The sequence below is a fragment of the Vulpes lagopus genome, chromosome 6 (genome assembly GCF_018345385.1).
Source record: "Vulpes lagopus strain Blue_001 chromosome 6, ASM1834538v1, whole genome shotgun sequence".
In the NCBI taxonomy this organism is placed as follows: domain Eukaryota; kingdom Metazoa; phylum Chordata; class Mammalia; order Carnivora; family Canidae; genus Vulpes; species Vulpes lagopus.
Window position 1 is genome coordinate 36,648,495 of NC_054829.1, and position 18,025 is coordinate 36,666,519.

Below are 18,025 nucleotides of genomic sequence, written 5' to 3' on the forward strand. Positions count from 1 at the left end.
GAATATAGTTTTGAAATGTTTCATAAATTTAAAAACTAGGAAATGTAAGGGCACTAAAAACTCCATTAGCAGTGGTCAGGACCACCCCCTGAGCATAATTAACAGGAGCTCAAGGGAAGAAAAACTCATCATCACAAATCAGAAACCCCATTATAAGGCTCTTCTTCAGAAACAAGACCCTCAGAGATGGATTTCTCTTTTTTTCTTTTTTTTTTTTAATTTTTTTTAATTATTTATTTATGTAGTCATACAGAGAGAGAGAGAGAGAGAGAGAGAGAGAGAGGCAGAGACATAGGCAGAGGGAGAAGCAGGCTCCATGCACCGGGAGCCTGACGTGGGATTCGATCCCAGTCTCCAGGATCGCGCCCTGGGCCAAAGGCAGGCGCCAAACGGCTGCGCCACCCAGGGATCCCTCAGAGATGGATTTCTGACAAGAGTACCAGGCAAGAGAAAAAGGGGATTTGCCAAAGAAAGATGAATAGAAGAGGGAAAGATAGTAATGGCATCTTAAAGGATGAGTAAACAACAAAGAAACACACAGGTTAGAATCTCCCTCAGCAAGAAGAAACAAGATAGTAAATAAACAAAAGATCTTATTAAATTTATAACTGGCTCTGGCTTCCTCCCCAGTAGGCTAGATAATTGCAAAAAAGAGTCACCTGGCTCTATTACTGTCTGAGTCTCAAGGCAAGGAAGACTCAAGTTTTTTTTACTACTGAACTATTTTATTATCAAGTAATTTCATTATTACAGAGAAATGTCTGGAGGTGCCTGGGTGGCTCAGTTGGGTGGACATCAGACACTTGGTTTCAGCTCAGGCCCTGATCTCAGGGTCATGAGAATGAGCCCTGTGTTGGGCTCCCTAATCAGCAGGGATTTCTGCTTGAAGATTCTCTCCCTCTGATCTTCCCAATCTCACCTGTCCACATGCACGCACTCTCTATATATATATCAAAAAAGTCTTTTCTAAAAAAGAAAAATCTGTGGTTTCTTGGGAATTGGAAAAATGGAACTTAAGCTTATTTGTAGTATAACTTACCTCTAATCCTTCTAATCTATCCCTAACGATGGTAAGAATGGGAAAACAGAAAATGGACTTTACTTCCTCATTTTAAACCTGTCTTCAAAGTGTTCAAGCATTCTATTGTAGTAGCATCCAGAAATTGTGGTAAAAATTGAATACACATTATGACCATTTGGATAAGTCATATGTTCTAACTTCTGTCCATATAAGATTTTGTTACAAGCCTAAAATTTCCTTTAAAAATGACACAAAATTGCAAAATAAATAACAGTGGCAATAAAAATCTCCTTGCCTTCACTGTCAAGGCTCTGACAATTGTATGTCAGATCCTAGCATGTTCATTAATACCTATCTTTTCTAAAACATGCAAGTCAATGTATCAAAATTAACTTCAAAAGGTTTTTAGAGAACAAATTCTGAAGATTTTGCAGAATACTCATGGACAGTCTGGATAACCAAGGAACATGATGGTATGTGCTAGCAAATGAAGGACTAATGAATGAAGACAAATTTAATTAGGGATAGTTTTACTTTCAAGAAAGCACTTGTGCAGTGCAAAAGCAAAGTTCCTGTATTGCAAATAAAGGAAAGGCAGGATGCTACACTTCATGTGCAGTAACATGTCCTATAGAAAAGAAATGAAGCCTGTATGATTTATAAATCAATCGCATTATATTTCCTGATACATTTAGTCTCAATTGCCACAAGCAATCCTAAGAACACTGACAACACAAAATACCTCCAATCCATAAAAGCTTGAGACCAACCAGCGACTAAGAACCCTGTAGGATTTTCCTTTTCATGTTATATTAGCCTCATAATCTGACTGGAAAGTCAAATTGTATCACCATGATTCCAAAGCCTGCTGTTCTGGTTTTTTTTTTTTTTTTAATTCATTCCATCTAGCCAAGAGTGTTTCTGAAGTTCTATATGCCAGTGTACTTGGAACACATTAATTCCATTAGCAAGCTATTTCAGGAAATAGTGAGCATATTTCTTGGAAACAAATACATGTGGTTAAAAAACAGCCTCAAAAAAAAGTATGAGGTGAAAAACTGAAAACAAAGATGATTTTTAAATGCAATTAGAACTCTTTCCCATCACATATCAAAGGTGTCATAACTGCTTCTTGACTGAGAAGCTGGTGTTTTGGATTTGGGTCTTTAAACCAAAAAACCTATCTTGAGATGGCACTATAAGGAGTCTATCTGCCTCTTAATCATAGGCAACTGCTAAATGAAGTGTATCTCTTTTCTCTGTTACATTACTATTGGCAACCAGATCCTCAGCAAGTGCCCAGAAATGTTTCCATGGTTACAAAAAGCATTCAGCATCCCTCTTGTTTTGGGCCAATTTAGCTTAAAATCTATTGTGGAGAAAAATATGGCACATTAAGGAACATAAAATCAAGATACAATGTTATGAAAAGAATTCAAGGTTAAATGGGAAAAGCAGGCTTGACAAGGCTTTTTAAAAAATGCATATAAATTACTGATTAAAATGCCACCTTTTCTTAGAGTATCTCCAAATACATCTCTTTAATAGACTGCAAAGCAGCCATGTACTGCAGCTGCCGTGATCCGTTCGTATAAAAGAAAAAAAAAATGAACACGTGATGATAATTTAAGACTGCTACCAAACAGGTAGAATCCACACACCCCAAAAGAAGTATTTAATAATCATACAGCTAAGAATCCTGGTTTCATAGGTGCTCAGGGCATGTAAATATTTTGAGAAAAGAGGAATAAGGGTTTTTGTTCACCGGTTATAAAGCATTTGAAGTAAATTAGTGGGATATATCACATCAGGAAGAAAGACAAAGATGGAAGTTCCCCAGAGGCAACTTAGTAAAGCTCCCCCACCTATAAAGTCATGAGTGAACTGGGCCAATGGGACTGTCTCATTCCAAATCTCTGCTGCATCCCCCCTCTCACTGCCACCAATAGCCATTAAAAACATCTGTTCAGGGATCCCTGGGTGGCGCAGCGGTTTGGCGCCTGCCTTTGGCCCAGGGCGCGATCCTGGAGACCCGGGATCGAATCCCACATCGGGCTCCCGGTGCATGGAGCCTGCTTCTCCCTCTGCCTGTGTCTCTGCCTCTCTCTCTCTCTGTGTGTGACTATTATAAATAAATAAAACAAAAACAAAAACAAAAACAAAAACCATCTGTTCATCTTCTAGAATGTATCAAACAAATGGTATAAGCTTTTCAATAATCTGGTGAGGCCCCATGGCTTATACTTGTGTATAGTAGTCCATTCCCCAGTGCTTTGTACATGGTAGACTTCAATAAGCATTTGATTAAGTGAGAACAGCCATCAGACAAAACCTCTCCTTTTAGAGAAGTGTTTCTCCCCATATTGACCAATAGATACATGTCTCCCTTTATCATTTCCTATTGCTCTTGTTTTCACTGTGAAATGGAGAGAAGTGGGTGAGATTTAGTCACAATGCTGTTAAGGACTAATCTGAAGACTTGCACTTCCAGGAAGATAGAATAGATGTCTTTTCCCCTATTCTTCCCCCTAAGTACAATCAAAAGCCCTAGACACTATATATAAAACAAAGATAAGAAGACTAAAAGGTACAGAGAAGATGGCAGACTGGTCAGTGACATGAAATTCAAGGAACAATATGGGGGTGAGTTTCCTGGGTTCGTTTGCCACACATATCCCTGAATAAAGCTGAAGAAACTAAAAAAAAAAAAAAAAAAAAAAAAAAAAAAAAAAAAAAAAAGCTGAAGAAACTGGCAACCCAGAAATTCTAACAGACACAGGTAACAAAGGCCCCAAAAATAGCCTATTCTCTCTATGCAAAGGACCCGGGAAGGGGCACTCTAGCAAAACAGAAAACTCTTAGACAATAAATGTTCTACTCTAGACAAACAGCACAGAAAATAACTGTTACCTACCATGATCCAGGCCATCAAAGTCCAAATGGGAAGCCTAGACTTCCATCCTCACCAGGATGTAATGAGGCAACCAAATACCCCCACCAGAGGGTGCCAGAGAAGGCAAAGTAGGGATCCAGGACTTTCCTTTTTGATAGCCAGTAATGAGTATCCTCCACTTCTATAGTATCAGAATAGTCCACATGAGGAGCCTGGACCCCCACCTGAAAGTATTGAGGCACTCCTGCCACTTCCAACTTGGGTGGTATCAGAGGAGCTCTAGTGGAGACACGATTTTCAACATCACCTAAGAGTAATAAAACTACCTTCAACTCAGTGGAAATCACTGGGAAGGAAAAGAAAGAGCTCCCATTCCAACCCAACATTAATGAGGAGCACCCCTTCAAGAGTAAAGGAGGCCAAAAGGGAAACTTGGACTTCTGCCTCCACTGTAATAAGCCAATGCCCCATTGCTCTGTCAGAGCCCTGTCAAAGACTCTTTTAGATGCCTTTTTGATGACATCATTTTGTCATGAAAATAATGTCAACTATTTCTCTCTGTCTCTGTCTCTCTCTCTCTCTCTCTCTCTCTATATATATATATATATATATATATTCATATTGTTTCAGACACTATTTCTTCTTACAAATTACTACAATACCTCCCTAACATACATTATTTCTCCCAAATTAGCCTCTAAACTGGTGCTAGAGTTATCCTTCTAAAACAAGGCTCTGGGGATCCCTGGGTGGCGCAGCGGTTTGGCGCCTGCCTTTGGCCTAGGGCGCGATCCTGGAGACCTGGGATCAAATCCCACATTGGGCTCCCGGTGCATGGAGCCTGCTTCTCCCTCTGCCTGTGCCTCTGCCTCTCTCTCTCTCTCTCACTCTCTGTTACTATCATAAATAAATAAAAATTAAAAAAATTAAAAAAAAATAAAATAAATAAAACAAGGCTCTGTTGGTATCACTTGTGATTAGAGTATTTTTGAGATTCCTAAATGTTTACAAAATAAAAGCTAAATCCTTAACATAGAAAAACAAAAACCTTCCTAATTGCACGCTAAGATCTAGCCTCATTTTCCAACCCTAAAAATGTCAGACTTGTCCACATGTCTAGTGTTCATGCCATTTCCTCCAAAAGGAATGCCTTTCTCCCTTCATTCACCATTAAAGGTGAGTAAATAAAACAAAATAAAAACTTCCACCTCTGGGGTAGGGGCAGAAAGAAGTCGGGGTCAGACCACTGTGGGGAGGCAGGATTACTGAGAAGGCCCTAACCCTAAGACATCGGGACATAAGACCTGCCTAAAACAGGCTGCTCCCAAACAGCAGAAAACAGAAATTTCCAACACAACCACACCACATTAGCAAATACCAAGTAATAGATAACAGAGAAGACTCCTTCTGGAAAAGGGATAAAAGCCTAAAAAAAGAGACACTTCCTGAGGCACAGACAAAAAGAGGAAACTCAAGCTGAGGATTGGGCAGATTTTACAAAACTCTGTAGAAAACAAGCCCCTACCCTAAACATAATGTAATAATAGAAAAATTTGAAGCCTATATAGCACTGAAATTAGTAATAACAACAAAGCCCAAACCCAAATCTAATTCTGATTAAATTGACTCAACCCTCTCTGAGCATTAGAAAGACTAACCTATTTCCAGACAGAAATATTATTTACATTCCCTACCTATGATGTTTGATTTTGAGTCAAAAATTACAAGACAAGCAAAATAAACAGAAAGGAAATATACACTATCAATAGACAAAGCAATCAAAAAAGCCAAACTCAGAGATGACTCAGATGTTGGGATTATCAGACAGGAAATTTAAAATAACTATAATTAATATGTTAGAAGCCACAGTGGGAAAAGGGGGAACACACAAAAACTCATGGAGAACTTCAGCAAAGAAGACTGAAATTATTCTTTTAAAAATCAAATCAAAATGATAGAAATTAAAAAATATGATAACAGAGATGAAGAATGCTTTCAGTGGACTCATTATCAGAACTGACACAAAGAAAATATTAGTAAACTTGAAGAATGTATGATATTAGATTGTACTACCTAACTAAAATTCAAAAAGGAAAAAAGAATGAAGGAAAAAGAATACTCAGGAGCTGTGGAATGATATCAAATGGTCTAATATTGGGGATCCCTGGGTGGCTCAGTGGTTTGGCACCTGCCTTCAGCCCAGGGCCTGATCCTGGAGTCCTGGGATCAAGTCCTACATCAGGCTCCCTGCATGGAGCCTGCTTCTCCCTCTCCCTGTGTCTCTGCCTCTCTCTCTCTCTGTCTCTCATGAATGAATAAATAAAATCTTTAAAAAAAAAGGTTTAATATTTGTGTAACTGGAATACTAGAGAGAGGAGCAAAAGAGAATGTATTAGAATCAATATTTGAAAAGATGATGGCCAAAAATTTTCCAGAAGTAATGAAACTCACTAAACCATAGACACAAAAAAGGTCAGAGAACACACACACACACACAAAAATGAATACCAGAACACACACACATACATACTCACACCCCTAGATACAGCTGCTGAGAACCACAGATAAACACAAAATCTTGAAGGTATTTAATAGAAAAAAGATACATTACATGCAAAGGAACAAAAGTAAGAATTAGGCATACTTCTCAGGAAACTGTGCAAGCTATAAGACAGTGAAATGAAAACCTTAAGGTGCTGGGAAAATAAGTGTCAACTCAGAATTCCATACCTTGCTGAAATACATTGAAAAATAAATATTTTTCAGACAATCAACTAAGATAATTTATTAGCAGCATATATGCACAAGCTAAAGAGCTTCAAACAGCATAAATGAAGTAAATATAAAATTCTTTTTTTCTTATTTTAATAATTCAGAGAGACAACCAACTATCTAAAGCAAACCAGCTCATTGTATTGAGCACTGCATGTATAAAAGTTAGTATATCAGGATGCCTGGGTGGCTCAGGGGTTGAGCATATGCTTTCGGCTCATGGAGTGATACCAGAGTTGGGGATCGAGTCCCACATTGGGCTCCCTGCAGGGAGCCTGCTTCTCCCTCTGCCCAGAATGGAGATGAAATGGAATCTTAAAAATACTCAATTCAAAAGATGTGAAACAAAAAATAAGAAAAAACAAAGAACAGATGAAACAAATAGGAAATAATCTAACAAGATGACAGATTTTAATACAATATCAATAATTACTTAAATATAAAGTTAAGACCAAATAACAGTGAGAGAGACCAATTAACCCTGAAAATTTGTCAGATTGTATTAAAAAAATAAGACCCAACTTTATGCTATGTACAAGAATCCCACTATAAGTATAAAGAAAATTTTAAGTTAATGAATAAGGGGTGGTCTAAGTAAATGATTATCTAATTTTGTCACCTGGGTGACATCAGTCATTAAGCATCTGCCTTCCACTCAAGTCATGATCTCAGGATCTCAGGATCCTGGGATAGAGCCCAGTGTCAGGCTCCCTGGTCTGTGGGGAGTCTGCTCCTCCCTTTTCCTCTGTCCCTCCCCCTCTGCTGTGCTATCCCTCTCTCTCTCTCAAATAAACAAATAACATCTTTAAACTTAAAAAAAAATAAAGTTAATGAATAAAAAAGAATATATCACACCAACACTAATCAAAAGAAAGCTGGAGTAGCCACATTAATATCAAAATTGACTTTAGGGATAAAAAAGGTATATAATATAATGACCAATTAATCAAGGAGACACATATTTCTAAAATGTGTATACAATTGACAACAGAGCTTTACATGAAGCAAAAACTGATAGAACTCTAAAGAGAAATAGACAAATCCACAAGAATTAGAGACTGCAATACTTTTCTGTCAGTAATCAACAGAACAATATCAATTGGCAAAATTAGTAGATAAAATAAGTATATAAAAAAATCTGAAAAAACAGCCTCAAAAAACTTGAAGTAATTTATAGAGCACCGTGCCCAACAACAGCAAAAAACACACAAGTCTTTTTACAGTCTTTTTCAAGTACACAGGAAATATCCAACAAGTCAGAACATATTCAGAGTGATAAAACAAAGCTTAATTAATTTAAAAAACCAAAATCATGTAATATATGTACTCAGATTATAACTAAGTTAAACTAGAAATTGGTTACAGAAAATTATCTAAAATATTCCTAGTACTTGGAATATTTCCAACATATTTTAAAATAAACTAGGCATCAAAGAGGAAGTCAATGGGAAACTAGAAAATATTTTTAATAGAATGACAACATATTAATAATTTTTGGATGCAGATAAAGCAATTATTAGGAAAAAATTATACATTAAATAATTATATTAGAAAAAAGGACAAATTATAACCAATAGGTGCAGAAGGAAGAACAAAAATAAAGATAACAGCAACAATCAATAAAATTAGGGACAGAAAAACAATAGGGAAAAATTAATAAAACCAAAAACTAGTTCCTTGAAAAAAAATAGAGAAATTAGATAATCATTTACTTAGACCACACCCTCTGCAAAACAAGAAGACAAGAATGACCAATATCAGGAGATAAAGAGGGAGATCACTGTAATCTCTACAAACATTAAAAAGATAGCAAGGAAATACTGTCTATAAGTTTAATAACATAGATGAAATTTAAAAATTCTTGAGAAACACAAACTGCATAAAATCACTCAAGAAAAAAACATTTAACTTGAATAATCCTATACATACTAAAGAAACTAAATTTGTATTTCAAAATATCCACCCCCCACCCAAACACCCCACTACACACACAAAATTTCTGGTTCAGAAGGTTTCACTGGAAAATTGTAGCAAACTTTTAAGAAATAAGTAATGCTTATTTAATAAGAAATTTTCCAGGCCACCGTGAAGGAGAAACATTTCACAATTCATTTTATGAGGCCAACATTACACAAATACCAAAACTACACAAAAACAATACAAGAAAAATACAGACTAATATCTTAATGAAAATAGATGGGAAAAAAAAGAAAAACACCTCAACAAAATACTAGCAAATCAAATTCAACAATACGTGAAAAGAACAGTATACCATGACCAAGTGGATTTTATCCCAGGTATGCAAAACATATTCAATACTCAAAAAGTAATCAGTGCAATTCATTTCAACACTGACCAAGAAAGATTACATAGTTATCCTAATATATGCAAAACAGCATTTGACAGAATTCCTTTTTGATGAAAACTCTCAACAAATTGAAATAAAAAGGAACTTCTTCAATATAATAAAGAGCATCTACAGAAACCTACACCTAAATACTAGGTAATAATGAAAGACAAAGTTTTTCCACTAAGCTCAGAATCAAAGCAAAGATAACTACTTTTACCACTCTTATTCAACATAATATAGTGTAATCAGTCAAGATACATCAATAATAGAAATGAATATTGGGGAGGAAGAAATAAAACTGTCATTTTGCACACTAATTATATAATTTTCTATGGAGAAAAATCCCAATATTTTGGGAAAGGTATCAGAATGATAATCAGTGGGTTTGGGAAGATTACATGATAGAAGGTCAATATACAAAGGTCAATGGAATTTTTATATATTAGTAAGCAGCGGTTTCAAATTGAAAGTTATGAAAGTACTATTTACAGGGGATCCCTGGGTGGCTCAGCGGTTTAGCACCTGCCTTTGACCCAGGGCGTGATCCTGGAGTCACCTGCCTTTGGCCAGGGCGTGATACTGGAGTCCCTGCATGGAGCCTGCTTCTCCCTCTGCCTGTGTCTCTGCCAGTCTGTCTGTCTGTCTGTCTCTCTCTCTGTGCCTCTGATGAATAAATAAAATCTGTTTTTTTAAAAAAGTACTATTTACAATAGAATCCAAAAAGAAGGAATTACTTAGGTATAAATCTAACAAAATAGAATGAGGCCTTTATGCTGGAAACTACAAAATAAAACAGACAAAATCACTACATACCTATGAGAATGGCTAAAAAATTTTTTATAATAACATGCTACAAAGTGTTGGTGTGGATATGAGTGACTAGAAATCTCACACATTACTTTGGGAATGTAAATGGTACTTCAGAAAATGGTAGAATTTTTTTTTATAAAGTTAAACATATACCTCCCATAGGACCCAACAATCCCACTCCTAGGCATTCACCTAATTGAAATGAAAACTTACATTTGCACCAAAACTGTTTTGTGACTGTTTATAGCAATTTTATTTACATTGTTAAAAACTGGAAACCACCCAAATATTCCTCAACTGATGAGTAGATCAACAAACTATGGTGCATTCATGCAATGGAATACTACTCAGCAATTTAAAAAAAGTGAACTACTAAAACACACATGTATCCAAACATGGATAGATTTCAAATGCATTACTGTAACTGCATTATAAAAGAAGCAAGACTCAAAAGGCTACCATCTGCATATTTCCATTTATATAGCATTCTGGAAAAGACAAAATGATAGAAAATATACTAGCAATTGCTAGGAGCTGGAGATAGGGAAATGAGTACAAAGGGACTTGAATTTGTTGAGGTGATAGAACTGTTTATACCTTGATTGTAGCAGTGATTACAAAACAGTGTGTTAAAAACTCACAGAACCATATACTAATGAGAGTGAATTTCACCATATGTAAATTATACCTTGAGAAGGAGGAGAAAAAAAGACAGAATATGTATAAACTCTAGAATCAGACTCCCTGAGCTGTGCCTCTTTTTAAATATGGATCTTGGGCATATTCTCTAACACTCTAAGCATCAATCTTCTCAACTGTAAAGTGAGATTAGTTAGCTTTCCTTGTGAAGGAAAGCTTCCATCATTATTATTTGGTGTCCTGTTACATACCTAACATTGTGCTTGATGTTAAGGATACAAAAATTAACTTATGGTGTGGTCCTTGCCTCCCAAGAGGCTACAACCTAGTGAATAAACAAGTGAATATAATTGTTTTATTACAAACATTTTAAAAACCTAATATTAAGTAATTATTAAGCCAAATTCACATTAATAGTTTTTAATATAGTTCAACTTTAGCAGGAATTTTCTAAAATAGGAATAGAAATTTCCAATCAAATCTAAGAAATCCTACTGGATGCCCAGATATTTCTAGAATTATCTCTACAGATAATTTTAAAGACTTGAAATTGCATTTATTTATAAGTTTATCAGATTCAGAAAGAATATCAGCCTATCCTACCCTGTTTTTACCATTTTATTCTAGCATTTCAACATTAAGTAAAAGTATCAAGAAAATACTATAAAAATAATATGAAATGATGTTTCCTCATTTTCTAAGGCTTCATGTATCTTGATAAAATGTTTCCCTAAAAAGAAAAAGCTAAGAGGAATCCCTGAAAATGGATGAAGAAGCTTCGAAATATCCCAGAAAATCTGCTCCCTTTAAAAAGAAAAGAATTAATGACTTCACCTTTCTGTCACATAAAAGATCCAGTAATCTTTGTGAGAGATGTATGCATTACAACTACACATCACAAATACACACCCAACACCTTTCTTGGCATATCAGCCATCTCTGTCCTCTCAACCAAGTGGGATGTCCTTACTTCAGGCATTAGAAGCCTGAAAAATTCATGCCAGGACATACTACAGCTACTTTTATAGCGTCAATTACATTTTCACTATATTCAGGATATCTGACAGGATAAAGCTCTAAAGACAGTTTGTTTTAAATGTGTCCTTTCCACTCAAGGCTTAAAGAAAATCAAGCTATTCTTATTTCAAAGATTTCCTATCTACTGTCATCTCACATCACGTCTCAGTGAAACACTGTGAAAAGTGTTCTTGGAGTGTTATCAACTAAAATTTTTGCAACAAGTATGGCTTTTTGCACAGGATTTCACACTGAATAATATAGTAACATCTAGAGATTCCTAACCTAGTGAAAAAAAGAGAACATTTTAAAAGATATTTTAAAAAGCATGACATATGCACAAGGGCTTCTCAAACAGAACCCATCGACTTGTTTTAACAATTTTATTTGATCTGAACTATTGTTCTGAAATATGGAGCCCACAAATAAGGGTCTCCCATAGTTTTATATGTTGAAAATATTCCTAAGAAGAACATTTCTCAATAAGAAGCCAGCATGTTGAAAGGTATAAAGAGAGAGAGAAAATAAAATTCATATGATAACTAAAACAAGTCAAAAAATAAGATTAGTAGAAATGCCCTTTGGAAGAACCCAGAGAAAATGATCACTGGCTCCCTTACCTTGCTTTTTTCCATTAACATTTTCTAAAATACCAGAGAGCTGGCTGTTAAAGCTGTGTTGAAGGTCACTCCTTTGCTTTTCAAGGTGATGTTCTTCCTCAGCAATAGAAGAAAGCACATGTGGTAGCTTTTGGTCATCAAGGGTCTGACTGGGCCACTGGGACATTATGGAACATGAGTCCTTTGCATGTTGGCTAAGTCTGGGGCTCAAACTTTGGGCAGAGTCCTGCTCACTATTACAACAGGAGAAATGATCCACTTCAAGAAACAAGGGATTTGCATCCTCTTGACGCCAATCATTGCCTTGTTCTTCATCTTCAAAGTAAGCTTTCTGAATCTGAATATCATCTAAGTCCTGGTCTAGCTTGTCACTCAATTTAGAGTCTTGTTTGCTTAAGTTAACCAGCGAAGCAGATAACATATCTCCTGCTTGCTGGAGAGCTTCATAAACCCGAGATATCCAGGAAGAGAGAGGCTGGAAGAAGTTCTGAGCATCCTGAGACGCCATGGCCAAAACCATGGCCAGCTATCTGATGTCTACAAGTCGACTTGTTCAGCTCCTTCAGTACTCTGGACTTAATGTGAACTATAGAATAAGCGTGATGACAAATTAAATTGGAGGTCTCTTAATGGCTGTGAATAGTTCACTCTCAAAACTTCTCAGCTGAAACAGAGGAAAGAAATACTTACACCTATTACAGTAACAACCTCAGACCCACTACCGATACCTGTAATCAACGTCAAACAACATTCAGGGACTAAAAGAGATCATCATTGAAATCTGAAAGTAGCTAAATAAAAATTACTGTGCAAGTCTAAATGTAGATTACTTCAATGCGTATTCACCTGCTCAGGCATGTGCAAAACTTTCATCAGCAGTAATGGGCTCTCTTCATGTGGACTGAGAAGTCGATCCCCACATAGACTATACTTAACAGTGTGAAAAGGATAAATGAATCTTCATTAAGAGGTTGGATATGACATTTCAAAATACAAGAAAGGTTGGATGCTTCATCTACGAACCTGCAGATCCCAGCGAGCAGGCTAATAAGCATCTCTGCTTCATGACACAAAGATTTATCCTTTCAAAAGGAAATGTGTGCCTGGAATTAAAAAGCTTTTAACAGATCTTAAAGTAAGACTGTATATTTTTATGCAATTTCTACAAATCATATCTATTCTTGAGGACCAAAGAACCACTAAAAAACAGTGCGACAAGTGGAATATGCAGCTTACTGGAGACATGATCCTAGCATCTTGTTGCCTTTGTCTATGTTCTAACCTCCTGAAGATAACCCTCCACAACCTGGAAGACTCCTGAGACACCCTCCTTCCCCCAAATTCACAACCTAAAGGAGGCAGCTATAGGACATCATCAGAGCAACAAGGCACAATGAAGATTCTGGACCTAAACATCTATACTTTTGCACATATACACTCATACAAACACATACAAACATATACATACATGTATTTGCATAGGTATGTGTATTGTATGTGAGTGTGGAAATAATATATATATATATATATATATATATGATATATATATATCTTAGTGCCCTTACAATGCTCATCAACAGCTCAAGATGAATTTTATAATGTCAACAGAGCGTAAACTCACTGCTTGCGCTTAATTACCCCATCTCTTTTATAAAAAAAAAAGCTTTCTTCTGATTCAGTCTACCAGCATTCCTATATGTTTCAGCCTTCTTGACCTCCAGTACTGCAATTAATAGGATTGCTTACATTTTCCTAAGAATTTCTTTTTAGTTTTTATCTTTTGTAATAGCCATTCATGCCTGCATTGATTCATCAATAAACAAATATTGATTAAGTGCCTATTAAGTTCTGGGCACAATGCCAAGTATAAGATAACCTTGAGATCTCTGTCCCTATGGAGCCCACATTCCAATTAAGGGGAAACTGAGCTCTCTGCACTTTTCCTTTATGTTAAATAATTCATGAGTCTGTCTTTCAGGCTCTTCCCTTGACTTCCCACCAAGTACATATATGCAACCATTCATTTTCCTATGGTTACTCCTCCTGCCCCTTCATATTCAATCAGCTGCAAGAGCTGACCCATCCATAAGACTCAACACTGTGTTTTTTTAACTCTAAAATATATATCACCAGCCTATAGTTCAATCCCTTTATACAGGCTTGTATCTCTTGTCATCTAAGCTAGTGATAACAAACTTTGTATGAGAATCACCTGGTAAGCTAAAAGAAAAAAAAGAAAGAAAAGAAAAGAAAAGAAAGAGAAAGAGAAAGAGAAAGAGAAAAAGAAAGAAAGAAAGAAAGAAAGAAAGAAAGAAAGAAAGAAAGAAAGAAAAAGAAAGAAAGAAGAAAGAAAGAAAGAAAGAAAGAAAGAAAGAAAGAAAGAAAGAAAGAAAGAAAGAGGCTCAGATGGGTTAAAGGAATAGGCCCTGAATCTTTTTATTTTTGTCATGTTCCTCAGGTGATTCTGACACACACCAGAGTTTGAGAAATGCTGATCTAAGGATATAGCTACACTTGGGCATTTCACCAAAATCTCAAATTCAGCCATCAAAACCTAGCACATCACTTCTACTGCTACAAGTGTTCAATACTCTAGACTCACGATTGTGAATTTCTCTCTTCAACACTGCCCCCTTTGATTCCTTCCATTCCAAGTTCTGATACCTTTCAGTCTATGAAGACTTCCATTGTGCTTTGTATGGTGATAACCTTTCCTACACTCTAATTTCCCCAGATGTTACATAACTAGTTGGTTTCCATCTCAAGTCTTCCAAGCTTCGGTCCTTCCTCTAGATTTGCTCGCCATTACCTGAACTTCTATTACTTTTATTGCCTGTCTCCTCCTCTAGAATAGACATATCTAGAGGGCAGGGACCGTATGTTTTATTCTCTAGCTTATCCACAGTGCAAAGAAGTGTTCTAAGCATGTAGTCAATTCTCAATAAATTTTTTTAATATTAGTAACAACCAATAAAGATGAAAGGAATGTCATTGATATATTCCCAGGGGCTATATCACATTTCTTTATCATTTTAATTAGAATTCCATTTTAATTATAAAAATGTTTATGTAAGGTCATTTTAAACATAGAAAATGACTAAACAGTAAACACTAAAGAATTGTTTCTATAGGGGGGATAATTATCAAATTCCTGAGCCATTGCTTTATCACAGATTTTGATCATCCTCACCAAGGGTAATTGTGAACAGAAAAGAAGTGGTTCCATGCCCAGAATAATAACGCTCATGGTCCTTTAAAGGTTGTTAGTTAAATCTTTCTGACCCTATTTTCTATCTGATGACAGATGCTTGGAGGGAGAGTGGAAAGTTACCACCTAAGAAGAAATACTAGCTTCTGGGAGGTATGCCTTAAAAATGAATGGTATTTTGGTGAAAGATAAAGTGGAAGCCTGTATGCCTGTGTGATTTTTAAAGGATTATGAGCTCCTGGAGAGAGTCAAAAACATTGAGAGAAAAGAAAATGTTTCTAATAATATGGTCCGCAGGTTACCTAGCACCAAATCAAAATCTTATACCAGTTCATCTACTGAAGTGTGTTAATGTTTAGCAATTTTTTTAAAGGAGAAATCATCCTGGAAAATCTATCCTTCTTATTCTCTACCAAGATCTGTAGGGCAGATAAGTAAAAGTCAAGAATATTGGGTTTGGAGATGGGTGAAATAGATGTATGAGGTACAAACTTCCAATTCTAAAATGAATAAGTCACAAGGATGAGAAGTACAACATAGGGAATAGGGTCAAAAATATTGTAATAACGTATGGTGACAGATGGTAATGACAACTACCATGGTGAGCAGTGCATAATGTATAGACTTGTCTAATTACTATGTTGTATATCTGAAATTAATATAACAGTGTTTATCAACTATACTTTAATAATAAAAAAAAATACGTTAAAAAAAGAATATTGGGTTTATCTGAAGTGTCTTTTTATAGTCATCGGTTAACTCCCTTGTGTCTTCTCTTAAATGTAAGTAAGTTATCACTGACTTCTTAGAGTGGTCATAAGGCTAATTAAGTCTATAATTTTATGACAATTATCATACCTTTCAGAGAATGGTATCTTGCATTACCTAGTGTGAACAAGAAAGCTTAGAAACATGAATAACACATAGAGTCAAAATAACTATAAAATGGGCTGTAATCCATCTTCAACATGATTCAAAAGAGACTACAGGTGTTTTCTGTTAAGAAAAAATTTGTTATATGGGTAGGAATATCTGTCACTGAGATGAAATATCTTTTGTAGCATTTGTCCAAAATGTGATCTAAAGGCTGAAATCCTAAATATAAAAACAGACTACTGAGGATCATTTACATCAGTGATATGGATACAGTACAATACAGCCATATTTTCATTGCTAGGGTATGTGCAATGCAACAGACCCTTTACCACTAGACTTCAGGTGGGTGGCCAGAAGAGGGGAGGCAATTAGCATAAAGCTAAATGTGAAACTGCCCTATTACCAAAACATACTTTCATCAGTAGACATTGATAAAAATGAGACAGCATGAAGAAAAGCAGTAGCAATGGACTTGGAATCACACAAAACACTGCTCAATGTTGGATAATCTTTCAGTTATGCCACAGCATGAGGCAAATCACATTACCTGAGTGCACTTAAAGTGTCTTCATCTACAATATAGGGAGTACTACCCTCTGTCTTACAATTCACAGTGGAAATTAGATTCCTCGATGTTTCTAAGGCACCTAGAATAGAATCCAGTACATAACAGGCACTGATTATCAGTTATTCATTACTAAACCCAAATTTGTGACATTTTAAAGGGCAAAAAATGTATCAAACTCTTTTAATCCTTTCTCTAATGTGCAAAGACCCAGAAACAATACTACCATTATAGGCAACATTTGCCAAGCACTTTACAACATGCAATGTTTTTTGACAACCTATATAAACAAAAACTCTTTGTGAAAGATAGTAGCCTTTGCATTTTGTAGTTGAAAAGACTGAGGCTCAGAAGGGGTGATTTGCCCCAAGGTTCACACCTATAATAAATAATGTAGCTAGGATTCCAATTCTTCCTTGAATCCAAATTCTTGCTTTAACCACTATTCCAAAAGACCTTAGAAATAAAAAATGTAAAGGTATTTTCCTCATTAGTGGCCAAGGTGAGGTTCAAATCCAGGTTTGTCTGACCTCAAAGTCTATTGTCATTTTGTTTCCATTCCACCTTTGCTGCCTATTTCACTATAATGAAACTCTTTAAAAAGTGAAACTATTGGAATTATTTTTCCAAAGTAAGTATAGTAAAGTTTTTTAAATATTCTAAACTACTGCTTAAGTTGAGGAAGATTTATTGTAAAATACATTTTTCAACCTATCCAACAGACAGCTTTGTGTTTGAGCATGATGACCTTAACAAAAAGACTAGGGTGGGTTCAACCAGAGCTTTAAATTGCTCAATGCTTTTGCTATTGTAACAATAGCACCTTTTATTCTCCAAATTTCTTAAGCCCATTCAGTATTTTAGACTATCTACTATGACACATAGTTGATTGTGTCATTCCATTTTTTAAATGACTTAAAATTACTTTTACTGCTCCTAAGATGAAATCCAAAATCCTTCACAGGACTTGGAAGGCCATGCATGGTTTGACCCCTTCTTATCTGTAACTACTCTCTATCTGCTCTTTGTTCTTCAGTATCTCGTATCATCCCTTCATCTTACTTCAACAAACTCCTCCAACTGACTGAGACCATGCTCCTCCCTCAGGCTTTCTTCCCCTGTCCCCCAAAGCCCATCCACCTCCTTTCCTGTCTCAGCCTGACAACAGCTGTCTCAGACTCAAGTATGTCTTCTTGAAATAGTCTCATTTAGAATTTATTTATTTATTTATTTATTTATTTATTTATTTATTTA

General features: G+C 35.8%; 1 protein-coding gene across 20 annotated transcripts in view; it reads right to left on the reverse strand.

The window, feature by feature from the left end:
* The window catches only part of SYT16 (synaptotagmin 16), a 245,608-nt gene that overhangs the window by 88,713 nt on the left and 138,870 nt on the right, over window positions 1–18,025 (reverse strand). For 10 of the 20 annotated variants that reach the window (XM_041759535.1, XM_041759527.1, XM_041759526.1 and 7 more), the window contains one exon: window positions 12,123–12,786. The exons of 9 other annotated variants lie outside the window; for them this stretch is intronic. In XM_041759535.1, the coding sequence (XP_041615469.1) occupies window positions 12,123–12,642 (520 nt within the window). In that variant the 5' untranslated portion in view covers window positions 12,643–12,786. Of the gene's footprint in view, window positions 1–12,122; window positions 12,787–16,753; window positions 16,838–18,025 lie in introns of those variants that run through there. One more of the 20 variants, XM_041759537.1, reaches the window with a different exon arrangement.